The 13,651-nt window shown below is 43.5% G+C and overlaps 1 protein-coding gene across 1 annotated transcript in view; it reads left to right on the top strand.

Annotated features, from left to right (window-relative positions):
• Positions 1 to 13,651, top strand: part of LOC144792163 (uncharacterized) — a 581,805-nt gene that overhangs the window by 518,753 nt on the left and 49,401 nt on the right. Inside the window, exon 27 of the mRNA XM_078667056.1 lies at positions 82 to 297. Coding sequence (XP_078523182.1) covers positions 82 to 297 — 216 coding nt within the window. The remainder of the gene's footprint in view (positions 1 to 81; positions 298 to 13,651) is intronic.

Below are 13,651 nucleotides of genomic sequence, written 5' to 3'. Positions count from 1 at the left end.
GGGTGCTGTCCCAGTCGCTACAAATGTAAGTATAACTATAAATGCAGAAACATATGATTGACACTCCTATTCCTAAAGCAGGAAAGAAGCAACAGTTCCCACCTAAGATCTGCCTCTTCGCCTTCACTGAATGCCGTCTCTGTCCATGGACAGCATGACTTTGGGGCCCTCAAGATGCTCCGACAATTACAGGGTCGGGTAAAAGAGCTGCGGGCAGAGAGCACGGTTGGTCATGGTGGGAGCATGGAAGACTTGAGCACTCTAAGAGGAGATCTGAGGAACTCGTCCAGAGAAAAGGTGAGTACGACACTGTAAGAATTTGAGAAGAATGTCTTCCAGTGGATACTAGAACATTAGAAAGCAATTGCAGATGGGCATGGAGGAATAGTCATTAACAGCCACTCCATGGCTGATAACAAAGTATAGTGACAGACACTCTCTGAACTTTCATCCATTTTGTAAAAGTTATGTTTCTGATTAACTGTATTACCTTTGTAGATTCTATATCTTTGAAATATTCTGGCCCTAGACTGGAATACAAGAAAGCTTTTTCATGGTGTCTCTACACTGGTAGTACCACTTATGTCATCGGATGTTCACTGCCACGCATGTCTTTTACTGGTTATCATTACATGGTAAGGCATAAAAGATGCTTCTGTGCCCGTATCCCTCATTTTCTTCTTTGGTGCCACCAGTATAAAGATTCCAGAATACACAGTATAGCCATTTGCCGTTTCAGAGATCACATAAGTTTAACTTATTTTTATTGACATTCTTTTTGCCCATCAAATTAGCAAAAGATCCCTAGCGGTTAAATAATATAAGAGATGGACAAGATAATAGAAAAAAGTGCTCCACTCACCTTTTGTTGTAGTGTTTAAAATTCTATTATGACATCTGGGATTGAAGTTTGTCATAGCGTGCCTTTAAAAGACAGCATTCCTGAGAGAGAAAAATATATAATGGCTAGACATAAGCATTACGTTTGCCCACGGAGAGCCGAGCAACCCCCAACTTGCTAGTAAGGAACGGGAATGTGACTTCTGTAGGAGTCCACTGCAGACCAGAATGTGCTGCACCAGCTGGTTCTGGAGAGAAATATAGATATCTAACCAAACTGTGGTATTTGTAGAATGCAATGGAGAGATGGTGTCGGCTAAAGTCAGCTGAAACCACAAACCGAACACAGCCATCTCAGACGACACGGCTCTAGGTTTTAATCCTTAATATAATGATGAAAATGAAAGAAAATGTGGCTTCTTCAACCCCTAATATGTCTGTTTAACAGTACGGACCTGGATTGATGTTGTGGAGTTATGATCTGATTTATTTGTTTGATCTTCATTTTATCCAAAGCCACATTGTAGGCACTTTTGCCATCTCAACAGCGATTACTTATACAAATATTCAGCAATGTCAGTCAGGCTTGCCATGGAGGAATTATTCTCTAACCTTCCATATCGTCTGGCTTCTTTCAGAGTTAAGGCACCACAAGCTCGTTTGATTGCACCAACATGGCAAACTGTGGATCTCGTTGTTGATTTTAGGGCTCTGCATTTACTTACTGCAACATCAAGAGTGTCAGTAGTCGCTGAAGGGCATTTAGGTGGCACGTAAGAAGCTAGAGTCTGTACAACATTATTTGGAAAAGGCGACAGAAGAGATAGCCGACCTTGTAGATGAACCAATATATTAGTGACTGAAGTCTGTACTACTAAGAAAATGGAAGTCTATTCAGCCCAATGCCTATATGGATTCTTGGGCCACATAGGACTTTCAAGACATCAGTGGCTTGGACACATTATCAGTGATTTGTTCTTTAGAAAGTGGTCAGCACTACTCCCACGAATGTCTATCCATCATACAAACCATGATGGAATAGCACTTCCAGTAGGTTGGAGTTGAAACTACCAGTGACTACGAAGGATGATGTTCCTGAGGGAGATATAGATTTGATGTTGAATTGGCCGAAGGATGAAAGGCAATTTCTGTCACTTCCAGCAGCCTTTGAGATTGCTCATGAGGACAGCTTGAAAAAGCCAGCTATTTTCATGCCTCATTTTAGAAAAAATGGATGACTGATTTGTATCCATCCACTTACTCAGGTTCAGGTTCTTTGGTGGGGCACACTGCTAGGTTTGATGCCTTTATGTTTTGTTAAATATTTGCCTGAGGATATTCAGCACGTTTTTATAAGTTGTTTACTCTTTATGAACTCTGGCAGAAAAGGATATGGATCATTTAGCTGAGAATGAGATATTGGAACAGGTAATTTTGAATGACTTTGATAAACTAAAGTATATCATCTAGCCAGGACAGAAAGTTTCTTTTGATAAGCCCCTTTGCCAAGAAGTTGCTATTGGGAGAATAAATAAAAACAGCAAATATTTTCTCGTTCTGGGATACCAACGTGTTTTCTATGTAGGGCAGAAGTCTGAATTAATGCATCTAACTCTTTCTCAAAGGCTACCTCAGAATAAGGGAACTCTGAAGAGTTTATGAGAAAGGGAAGACTGCTCCTTAACATTTAAACACGTCTGTCTGTAACTGCTGGCTGAAGTATGTCATTTTGATAAAACACAAGGTCCCATGGGGAACGGCTGACCTCAGAGCAGAGATTTTTATATGGTGTAAAGGAATACAGCATACAATTGAAGAAGTTGTCAGATTCACAACTGTAAAAAAATAGCCATAAAGAAGCAGAGTTGATCTTTAGGAATATGTGCAAAAATACTAGTAAGTTAGGCTAGGGTGTTACCGCAACTGACAGAATAAGCGAAACTAGAAAGGAAAACTGAGTCATGTTTGAAATCCAAGGGATCCCAGTAAGAGACTGAAATGTCTGATTCAGTGTGCAGGATGCCTTTGTATTCTTATTCTGACCAACTCAGACAGTACTTCTCTTTCTTCGTGGAGGATACACATTGATATTTCCGGGTGGTAATCATGTGTCGCAGTTTTGAAGTCTCAGGTGTTTATCACAGTGCTGTTTTCCAGGTGTTTGCACTAAGCATCCAAGAAGTGCAGATATACCCTGAGCTGGATGATTAGCTTGTGGTAGACACCTTCCCAAGAGTTTGCATCTGTTACACTGACGGTGATTTTCCATAAATTTCATGAGATCAAATGTGACTTCCAGAAACAAAATTCAGTACATTGCCGTTTTAATGAATACCATGTAAGGAAAGACTTTTCTGTTTCTGAGTCAATCAAATAGATCAGTGCTTCCCAAACTTTTTGGACTGTGACCCACCTAGCTTTAATGGGTATGAGGCAGGTGTGATTTTTTTAATGTAATAACAACAGTTGTTTGTAAACATCACAACCTTGACCACACCCTTTGACTCTGGCTAAGATCCTGATCTGCCCAAAAATGGGGCAGATGGTAAACTGCACTGGATTCTGGAGCTGGAACACTTTTTAGAGTGGGGCGCTGGCCTGTGGCATACGTTGACTAAAATCACAAAACGTCTGGAAACTCTGGTGCTGATACCAGTGATTTTAGCAACATTGAAAAACCCTCCTGCAGCAGAGTATGGGATAAGGCCTCATGTCAATGTTTTGTGTTAAGACGAAGGCCATTGATGCATTTTGGTATATAATGTTATCAGTGACAGGAGTGTTGTATGTGAGTGGATAATGAGGGCACAAGTTATAGAAAATTGAAATAACTATAACTATTGAATTTGAGTGGTTTTTTTTTAAACATTACGTTTAAACTGGCATTTTAATCCAGGTATGACGTCAATTTAACCTTTGATTTTTTAAAGGTAATTTATAGTTTTCTTTTTAGCAAAATAATATTGGATTACCGTGCGTATGGCCAATCCCTTCCATGCATGTCTTTCGGCTGAGCAGAGCATGGGGCAGGGTCTGGCTTTTGGCCAGGCCCTGCGCCCAACCCACCACCGCAGGGTCAATCAACTGCTGTGCGTGGCAACCCACCGTAGACGCTCTGCCCCCTGGTTTTTTCTTTTTTACATTGCTCTGATCATGCAAGACTCTTGCAGGAGCAAGCATGGTCTCCTATGTTCTTGTCAATCCCCTGCTGGACTCCCGAGCACTGCACTGGCTCCTGATGGACATCTGCATGATTGCAGAAATCCCCCAATTTATTTTAAATAATTGTCCCTGGATGTGTTCTTCTGTGACCCCTCCCCCAAGGTACAGGGTGCCAGGGTACCCCCACAGCATTGCCCCTAGTTAACTATTATTTTTTTCTGGATACAGAAACAGAGTTCTTATATTCTGCAATGGTGGCACAGCATTTTTCTTCATGTTACAGCCAGCCAATTAGGGAACCGAGGGCCCCCTGGATTTTGTGGGAGAGATGCAGGCAATGGGGGGAGGGAGGGAGCCTGTTCGGCTAATCGGAGGGCTCTATTTTTTGAAGTTGTGTAAGTGCTGAACTCTTGCAAGGTTCCTGCGAACCCAATCATCCAGGGTTTTTGAGCCTTAATTCCTCAAAAACTACAGAACGAATTTACAATAAATCATAAAAAGTGAGCATTCTGAACCAAGAGCTCGCATTTTGCCGAATTTGGTGTTATTCCGTTCAGCCAGTAGCGTGGTATCGCTGATCAATTTTCCTTCTGGGGGTTGGGGGGGAGGGTTTGGGGGAGAGAGAGAGTATGGATGTTCAATTTTCCTACAGGGGGGGAGGAGACAGTCAACAGAACTTGACGCGTTTTGACAATAGTTTATTTACAAAGGTGGATGGTTGGTAAAATGGATGAGTCCATTCTCAATTACTATTCAAGCCTATACTACAAATGAAAGGCATTAGGGGAGTTGGTCAGATGCACACCATATAGAGATAATCAGTGCACATAACATGACCAATTAACCTTTTCATTTGCTGCTCAGATATATATATTCATTTATCAATTTATAAAGAGCATGGTAACACTGCTTTTGTGTCTCCACACTACAGCAGACTATTCAGTGGAGCCGGCTTGGAGTCTACCAGCTGTGAGTGCTCTGACCAAATAGCAGCACTCAATTATTTAGAATTTAGTTGGAAGGCGGGAACAGCCAGGTCTTTAATCCCTTGCAGAAAGTGCTTTCCACGGTTCGGATCTCAGCACCACTGGCAAAATATTCCAGTTCTAGGCTGCTAGGTATCCAAAGGATCAAGCTCCCATCCTGACTTTCTGTATTCTTGGCACAGTTACCAGGGAAGTGCCTTTAGATCTTAAAACCCGTGCCGGTATATAGGCAGTTATCATCCAGCTGAGATACCGCGGCCCTTTTTTCCACAGAATTCTGTGACAGTAGCACTTGGCCTTAAACGTAATCGTCTTCTCCACGGGCAACCATTGGAGGGTAGCGAGGGCCCTCGTGGCCGCTGCACTTTTTGGAAGGTTCAAAACTAGGTGAGTGGCCGCATTTTGAATAGATTGAAGCTTGGTTAGTCCTTTTTTTGATGCACCCAGATAGAGGATGTTGCCATTGTCCATCTGGGAGGCAACCAAGGCATGCACTATAGTTTTCCTGGCAGTCATCTGTAAAAGATCAAGGAGTTTCCTCAGGACTTTGAGAGTCCCGAAACATTTCCCCGCCACCCTCCAGATTTTGCTTTCAAACGTAAGTTTGGAATCCATCCAGACCCCTAGATTCTTTACTTCTGCTTTCGGGGCAGGAATTTGCCCTAATGTCTCAGGCCACCATGTAGATGTCCATATCAAGGGGGCCTTACCGACTATCATCATTTCAGTTTTGTTGCCATTAGGTTTAAGGCAATGGTTGGACCTCCATAAGGCTAGCTCCTCTAAGCTTAGAGAAAACTGACCATGCCGGGTCCTGGGACAAGGGGACAATAAATTGGGCATAATCGGCATATGAAACAATAGTCAAATTGTGTTTTCTCGCTACTTCTGCTAGATGGGCCATGTACAGATTAAACAAAGTAGGGTTTAGACTCTAGCTTTAGACTCGACTTCCTGCAACAGAGGTATGTTCTTTGACGTGTACGGGTGCTGAGCAACTTGAAAGCTCTGCGATGAGAGGAAAGAGGTCAGCCAGTGTAAAGTTGAGCGCCCGACCCCACAGTTGCATAATCTCTTCAGGAGTAAATTATGAGATACTGTGATAAAGGTGCCTCCTTGATGGTGTTGGTTGGTGGAAACAATACTTGCATACAACAAGTAACCCTGGAACTTACTGTGACTAGATATGCGATGCCTGGAAGCATCCCACAACAACCTTGATCATTCAGAATTAAGTAACTCCCATTTCAAGAGCAACCTGAACACTCGATTAACCATGGCAGCTGGGGATCCCTTTAAATGACAGGACAAGTTTGCAACGGAACCATTACAGGCCCCGTGAAGCATAATATCTTGGCAAATTAGAATCCCACTTAACGAAGTCTCGCAGTCTGTACTGCTGAGAAATACTTCAGTGTCCTCATTCCTGCACCTAAATCTATAGGCAATTCCCAAGATTCATGCACAAAGTTCTTTCTCATTGCTGCATACCTGCCTGCTTGGTGGCATTCCAGGCAATATTGAAATTGGAAAGTGGTTACTGGCAATGTTATATGGCCATGAATTAACCATTCTGTGGGCGGTGACTCTGCCACGGTAAAAGATAATTGGTCTAATTTTTCAATGTGCAGCATTGTATATTTTGCATCTCTTTGTTCCATTCTCATCTGCCTTTCCGATAGATTCTAAGCAGAGAACAGAGACTTACTGTTAATATATCGCTAGGGCACGTAACTAGATCACAATGACTGTAACATCTAGCTTAATAATAGAACAGATCTTAAAAGTGATTGCCCAAGTTGTAAGATGGACAGATCCTGTTCAATTATATCTATAGCAAAAGACACAATGTTGCCCAGTGAATAAATCCTGGATGTTAGTGTGGTCATAGCATTGTCAACCACAGCCAAAGCCTTTTCTAGGTTAACTTTGTCAATTTCACACAATCTCTCCGCAGTTTCCTGTTGAGAGATTTTCCAAACTTCGTTGTATATAGCGTATAAGAAGCGTTTACGACGTGGGGTCCTGGGACCTCGCATAAAATCCATTCAATCCATGTTATCTGAGAGTAAGGACAGGTGTTGTTTCACCTAGGATGGTGTAGAGGTTCTCAGCCAATCTAGGCATAACTTCACCACCCGGATGTTCTCGTTGTAGATGTGTGAGGAATGCTCGATCCGTATTCTTTAGTGCCAGTACTGGGGCTTTTAGTTCTGCCAGCTGAGCCATGCAATCTTTATAGACTGCGTCTGTGTATTGCTAGGACCGAACTTGCTGTCTCACATATGACCCTTAACAATCGCACATGCTGTGCTGTATCGCTGTTTACTTCCTACGGCAAACTGAACAGACCCGTCAGTGTAAATAATGTATTCATACTGATCTAGAGGCATTATTTCATTCAGGAGAGGTTATTCTTGTTCATACTGCAGAAATACTTGAGTTGTTAATGTAGAATCAAATTTGCAGTCTACATTTGTTGCTTTTCCATTTGAAACGCTTGCTTTAATAACAGCCTTTAAGGTTGGTACTGGAGTTACAACAATTATTCGTTTCCCCTGTGCCAGCGCTCTTTCTCTCACTACAGTCTTTTCCGTGGATGCAAAGAGCATCTCAGCGTTTGTGTACAAATGAGATTTTATGCAGTTGGTACTGTTTCTCCTTCATTGAAGGTCAGGTATGTGTATCCTGATTTTCCCGCTATTTCACGGATTACCAAATTCGTAGTGTTTACATGTGTGTAAGTGTTTGGAAGCTATCACGTCAGCTGGTAAGGAATGTAGGATTTCTGTGTGTTCCTGTGTCCAATGGTGAACTGAAAAATCAGGTCTAATTAAATTGTAGAAAGGTTTTACTTTGTCTGCATAGTCTAAAATGTATGATCTGCCAAAATGTAAGAATCCCAAAATTGATTGTAAATTGTTCAGAGTCTTTGGAGGTTGGAGCAGTGCACACTTTTCTAAAAAGTGGGCTGCTAGGCTTTTTCTTTCACTTGACAACTCATATGCCAAAAATAGGACATTTAGGTGGGCAATTTTAGATTTTTTTGAAGTTCAATTCACAGCCCTCAGTGGCAAACACCAAAATTATGTTGCTCACCCTGGTCAAGTGATCCAATAAGTCATCTTCAGGCAGATAAATATCATCTACATAGGGCAATGCCTCTTCATCAAAAGTTTGAAGCAACTCTGTAACCCTTGCTGAGAATAACCTGGGGCTATTTTAATACCCTTGGGGCAATCTACAAAATTGATGCTGAGAGCCTAGGGCTGAAAATGCTGTCAAATATCTGCTTTCAGGTGCTATATTTTGGCAAACAAATCAATTTGAGATATTGAGTGTTGTTTTGTATTTTTTCTGCACAATGTTATTCATCAATGCGGCATTGTGTGTATTTTGTACTGGAAATGTTTTTGTGCATGTGTTCAAATGTCTGTTGTCTAAAACTAGACAATATGAATTATTTGGTTTCATTACAGGAAACAAAGGATTATTCATGGAAGAGGTGCAATTTTCGTTTACCTCTTGGTATTTAAGTTGATCTAGGATCTCCCTGACTTGTTTCATCGCGTCATGTCTTATTGGGTACTGTCTCTGTGGAGATGAAGTAGGTTTTACTGGGATTTCATGGTGATGTGACTCAGCATCCGACCCTACATGATTACGGCATCATGCAGGAGCAAGTGCTACCACCCACTCCTGTGCGTATGAACATTTTAAGGACTCTGGAACGAGGTTGGAGAAAGCTGGTAAAATTACAGTTTTTCCCTTTGGGCAGTCCACAACAAACTCAGGCGGGCAATTATTTTCTGCTAAAAGGATATAGTATCCAAAGGACAGGTTCTCCCAAAAGAGACCTTTAACTTTCCTAGGTATGTCCCCCTCCATATGGAGTGTAACTAGTGTGGGACACGGTGATATCTTCATTCAACACCGCTGTCACTAGAAATTCCATCAGGTTCCAGCGAGCTATTGTTATTTCTGCTGCGCTGTATAGCATCGTCAGAGCCCATCCCCCATTCAGAATTTGTGTTCTCAGTAGCCTGGGAATTTCTTATTTTAAGTCATGCTACTTTCTTCATTTTAAATTGAGGTTTTGATTTTGGTTTTTCTTCTTTTTTTATATTAAAGTCTGAATATTAAAGTCTGAACTGAGTTGTGTGTCTCTTGACTTTGTTCATTCTTCAGATCTGTTTTCTGACCCTCCTTTCCTCTCTGAGTTTTTTGATGAACCCTGAAAGGACCGAGAGGAGCATGTATCAGTATCTGATACCTGTCAGGTTTTTTAATATTATCATGATTTCTGAGTTTATCCCTCCTTTCAGAGGGCTCCTGTTGGGAGACTCACCCCTAAATTGTGATCTATTCTTTCTGTTTTACTGGTGTATATTATCCCATGTCTTTTTAGAAGAATCAGTTATACTTTTCAGGACTACTTGTGGTTTTGTAGCTCTAGCTCCCAAATTATCTCTACCTAATTTGGCGTATGTATCGTCAATACATTTCGGTAATTCTTGTTGTGCAGAGTGCATTCCCTTATGCGCTGGCGTATAGCACCGCTGCTGCCTCACCTTTTATGTTTGCTAACATAACTGTTGATACCTGGGCAAAATTGCCTAATAATTTAATCCCGAAGATTAGAGCAGGTTCTGCTCCATACTCATTCTGTATTTGTCTTAATACTTCTGGTATCATTGCTATTGAAGGGATACCATGAGTTCTGGTGTAGATGGTAGCGAAAACTGTACCCCAGGAGGTACAATCCTCTATTGGGGAAGCTATCCTCATTGGCAAGCAAATTGTCAGTATTCTGTGTTTTTCTTGTAGGCCAGTGTTCGGAAACACTGCCTCCTAACTGTGTCATTTTCTGTGCTATCTAGAATGGCAGTCTGCTATTGGAAGTGGCAACGACTGGATGGTGTGTGTAAGCCGCTAGGCCTGGCCAAGTTGCTCCGTCTCTGCTGAGCGGACTGAGTCTTACTTTTTCTGTGGTGGGTGGAAGGGCGCCTTTAAACAGGTTTATATGCTCCTGGTAACTGAGCGGAACGTCAATGTCCTCGTACGGACAGTATTCTTCTGGTGTTTCATCTGGAGTGTAAGAATAAAATGTTTTTGTGCGTGTGTCTGCAGGTGGGTATTTGACCCATGAATAGAATTCCTCTGTCCTGAATGACTTGTGTGCCTCAATCACGAATGTTACGGTCCCACCTAATGCTGGGACTTCATAGTCTGCTAGTTTAAATTAGGTCCATTTCTGACTCTTTCTGAAATATTTATAACACCTTCCTGCTCCCCATTCCCCACTGCATTTGCATATTATGCTGGTGCAGCGTTCTCTTCGACAGACATTGTTGAAAGAGTTTCTAGGAAAATTAGATAACGTTTTATGCACAATGTAGGGAACTACAATGCTACAAGCTTGAATAAACCTACAGCCAATACATAGGATATGCCTACTCAGCAGTGGGGGATTTTTCCCTTCCCACTCCAGACGTCTCTCGGTAAATAGGAGTAGGGGTCTCTGAGAAAAGCACGACTGACCTATTCAGATTTGAATATTAAATAAGAACCAAACCAACGTTGGCGCCATGTCGTGTAGTTCCTACAAATCTATATAGGACCTGCATGTTTAGACAACATAAACTAAGGGATTGCTCTCCAGACTGATTCCAGACACCCCCCAAAACAAATGTAATCTGTAGAACAGCTAGCTCATTGTACCACCATGAACCCCTCTTACCAAGGAACGAGTAGTTTCTGTCAACTCTCGAACATGACAACCTTGACCCATCAGGCATCATGGAAACAGTACTGTACTTTTCACTCAGTCACTCTTGCTCATTTTGTCTCAGAGAGATGCACAGAATAAACGATGGAGACGTTTTCAATAATGATCTATTGAACCAGCGTCATCCCAGTGTAAAATACGTGTGCTGCAACAACCAGAAGACAGAAACAGTACGGTTATAAGCACCAACAGAGTAAATAGATGGTAACATTTTACCATAGTGCTAATACAAAGGATATATGCAGGCATGTAAATACAGTGCATACTCCTACAATGCTAACCTTAACTAGATGTACCTAACATGTATGCAGGTATATAGCCAAGAATCCCCCTAGGATAAAGCCAACCTCATTACCTGAAGTGAGAGAATGAAGGACCCCGTCTTGGTCTCGAGATGGACACCCCGCGAGTGATGTCAGACCACTGCGTGCTGGAGAGTCTGCGTGCAGGAATCTCAGCGTCTCATATCAGCATGGAAGTCTTTCTCCTCTGACCACCCCAGCAAAGATATGGTGTTCATATACCCAAGAGGTACCCTCACAGGTTCTACCTTGCTGTGTCTTGTCGGCCGAGGATGATGTTAGTGAAGAACCTTATACATAGTGATTATGCATAAGATGGTAATCCTGCTGTGATTTTGAGAATCCTCATGCATAATAAATTAGGCTCGTTTTCGGAGAAAACCACACAACATGTATGCAGTACCTAACTTGGTAAAAGGTCAGCACCAAACCCGTCATGTAGTACAATGGCAGGGTAAATGTAGGGGAAAGGTTAGACGACTACTCAGGCCTATATTGGGGTACATTGCGAATCATAATAACAGTTGAACGCTGTGGAAAATGGCTGAAAGTTAGCATAGCTCCCATAACTCGCCTCACGCATCCCATATAATCCTCTATACCATCGGCCAAACTGGGAACCAGAGACATCCGATGAAACAATTGAAGCTGTACGGTTGCATCCGGTAATGAAAGAACTCCCCCGTAATGCGTAAGCGTTAGAAAAGAAGGAGCTTCCTAGAGGAAAAGAGCAACCGGGACCTAAAGTGAGCAAAAATGCCAAAACGCAGGTAGTGGGTGTTGTCATAAGGGTGAGTGGCAGAGCCTCGGCGGATTCTTCGGTGAAGGACACATCAGTCCGGCAACAGATTCACATCTCTCCCCGTTCCCCATGGAGGTTGGTGCAAGGGATTGGGAGTGTGGTGGACTGTGAGGCACAAAGCCGGCCAGGCAGAAAAAGTGACGTGACTCAGAAGGGAGTAAGACGCGAGAGCCCAGCCGACAAAGTGACTTAATCAGCAGGGGAAGACCCGAATTTGACTGCTCCCATACATCAATGGTGTGACCCGACTGGCCTCACAAAAGGGGTGGATGTAACAGAAGGCTGACTGCATGCTTGCGCGTTCCCCTAGTCTCCAGCGGAGGCTGGCCCAAGGGTCCAGGGGTGTGAAGAACTGCAAGTAAGGAGGACGGAGTCCGACCGTGCCCCATGAAGCAAAGCTGCTGCATCTGGTATGGAGAAAATCCCACCGGACCACCGCTGGAGGAGAAAAAAGGAGCAGCCTGATAAGATAGTGCAGCTGGGGCCTAAACCAAACAGACAACAGGATTCTGGGCAGTGAAGGCCATCCACGGTGCAATCAGAGAAGCCCAGGCAAGGTCTTTGGTGAGTGAAGCAGTGACCCGGCGGCGGATGTAAGCTGACGGAAGGGGCTAGAGGAATGAAGGTCGACAGGACGTGAAGCCGGCCAGCTATCTCAGGTAACACGGCCCAGGGAGAAAGCAGGAGGCGTCAGACCAGCCGCTAAGCAAGTTCAATCACTGGGGGAAGAACCCAAATAGCCCACATGCTGTGGTGAATGGCTAGGCCCCACAAAGACAGGGCCAAAGAAACAAAAGGGGAACATCGACTACCTGCAATGAGAGGGGGGAAGATAGGCTCACCCCAACCAGAAAATTGAAACGGACGGCAAGGAATCCCTGGCCAGCCACCAGGCAAGAGGTCTGAAATATTCCCAGCACTCCTATCATACATCGAAGATGCCCCAACTGGCTGCCTGGTAGAACAGCGGAGGAAGAGAGTCCACATGGGAACGGATCCTGGCCTGAATAGCAGAATGCACGCTGAATCAAACTCACAGACACAAGTGATAGACCTAGCAGACACCACAGTCTGTAACCTCAACTCTGAAGTCACTGGGATTGTCACTGCACCAGAGGGTGATTTAGTCCATCGCCTTCACGAAGAATAAAAGCCTCTTGCGGAAAGTAAAAGACTGAACAGCAGCTCTGCAAAGCGGGGGTCACATCAGAGGGAAGCGAAACTTTGGCTACATAGGGGGAATCCCGACAGGTCGCGTGGAGCATCATACCAATCCATGGACAGGCAGCAGTTACTGCCCCAGTGAACCCAGAGCTCCCTACAGGACCTTCATCACACACTCCAAATGACAACGATGAGAGGTGGAAAAGGACTGTATGGCACGCACCAAACCAAATTGGATAAGTTTACCATGCAAAGAAATCAAGAAGCGGCTGCCGACTCCATGGGACAGTCTCTGCCACCCGCCCAGCCACTGGCAGAAGGAAGAGGGAGGAGAACCCACATCATGAGATATCATGTCGGCAATAAGCAGAGTGCGCACATCCCTAAAAACCCGCGTGTGCCCGGTTATGGCTGAAGTGTCACTGATAAGAGCAGACCTCTGAAATATGAACAAAAAAGTTACAGCAGTGGAATCCACCACGGCCAAAGTCCAGACAGACTCAAAAGTACTGCCGAAACAAGTTATTGATCTGAAAGCCGCAAACTCGATGAATACGAGGGATGATCGCAGCGATATAATGTAGGAAGAATTGGAGTCCTGAATGAG

This window comes from Lissotriton helveticus, chromosome 11 (assembly GCF_964261635.1).
Source record: "Lissotriton helveticus chromosome 11, aLisHel1.1, whole genome shotgun sequence".
Taxonomy (NCBI): Eukaryota; Metazoa; Chordata; class Amphibia; order Caudata; family Salamandridae; genus Lissotriton; species Lissotriton helveticus.
This window is presented reverse-complemented; position numbering and strand designations above follow the sequence as displayed.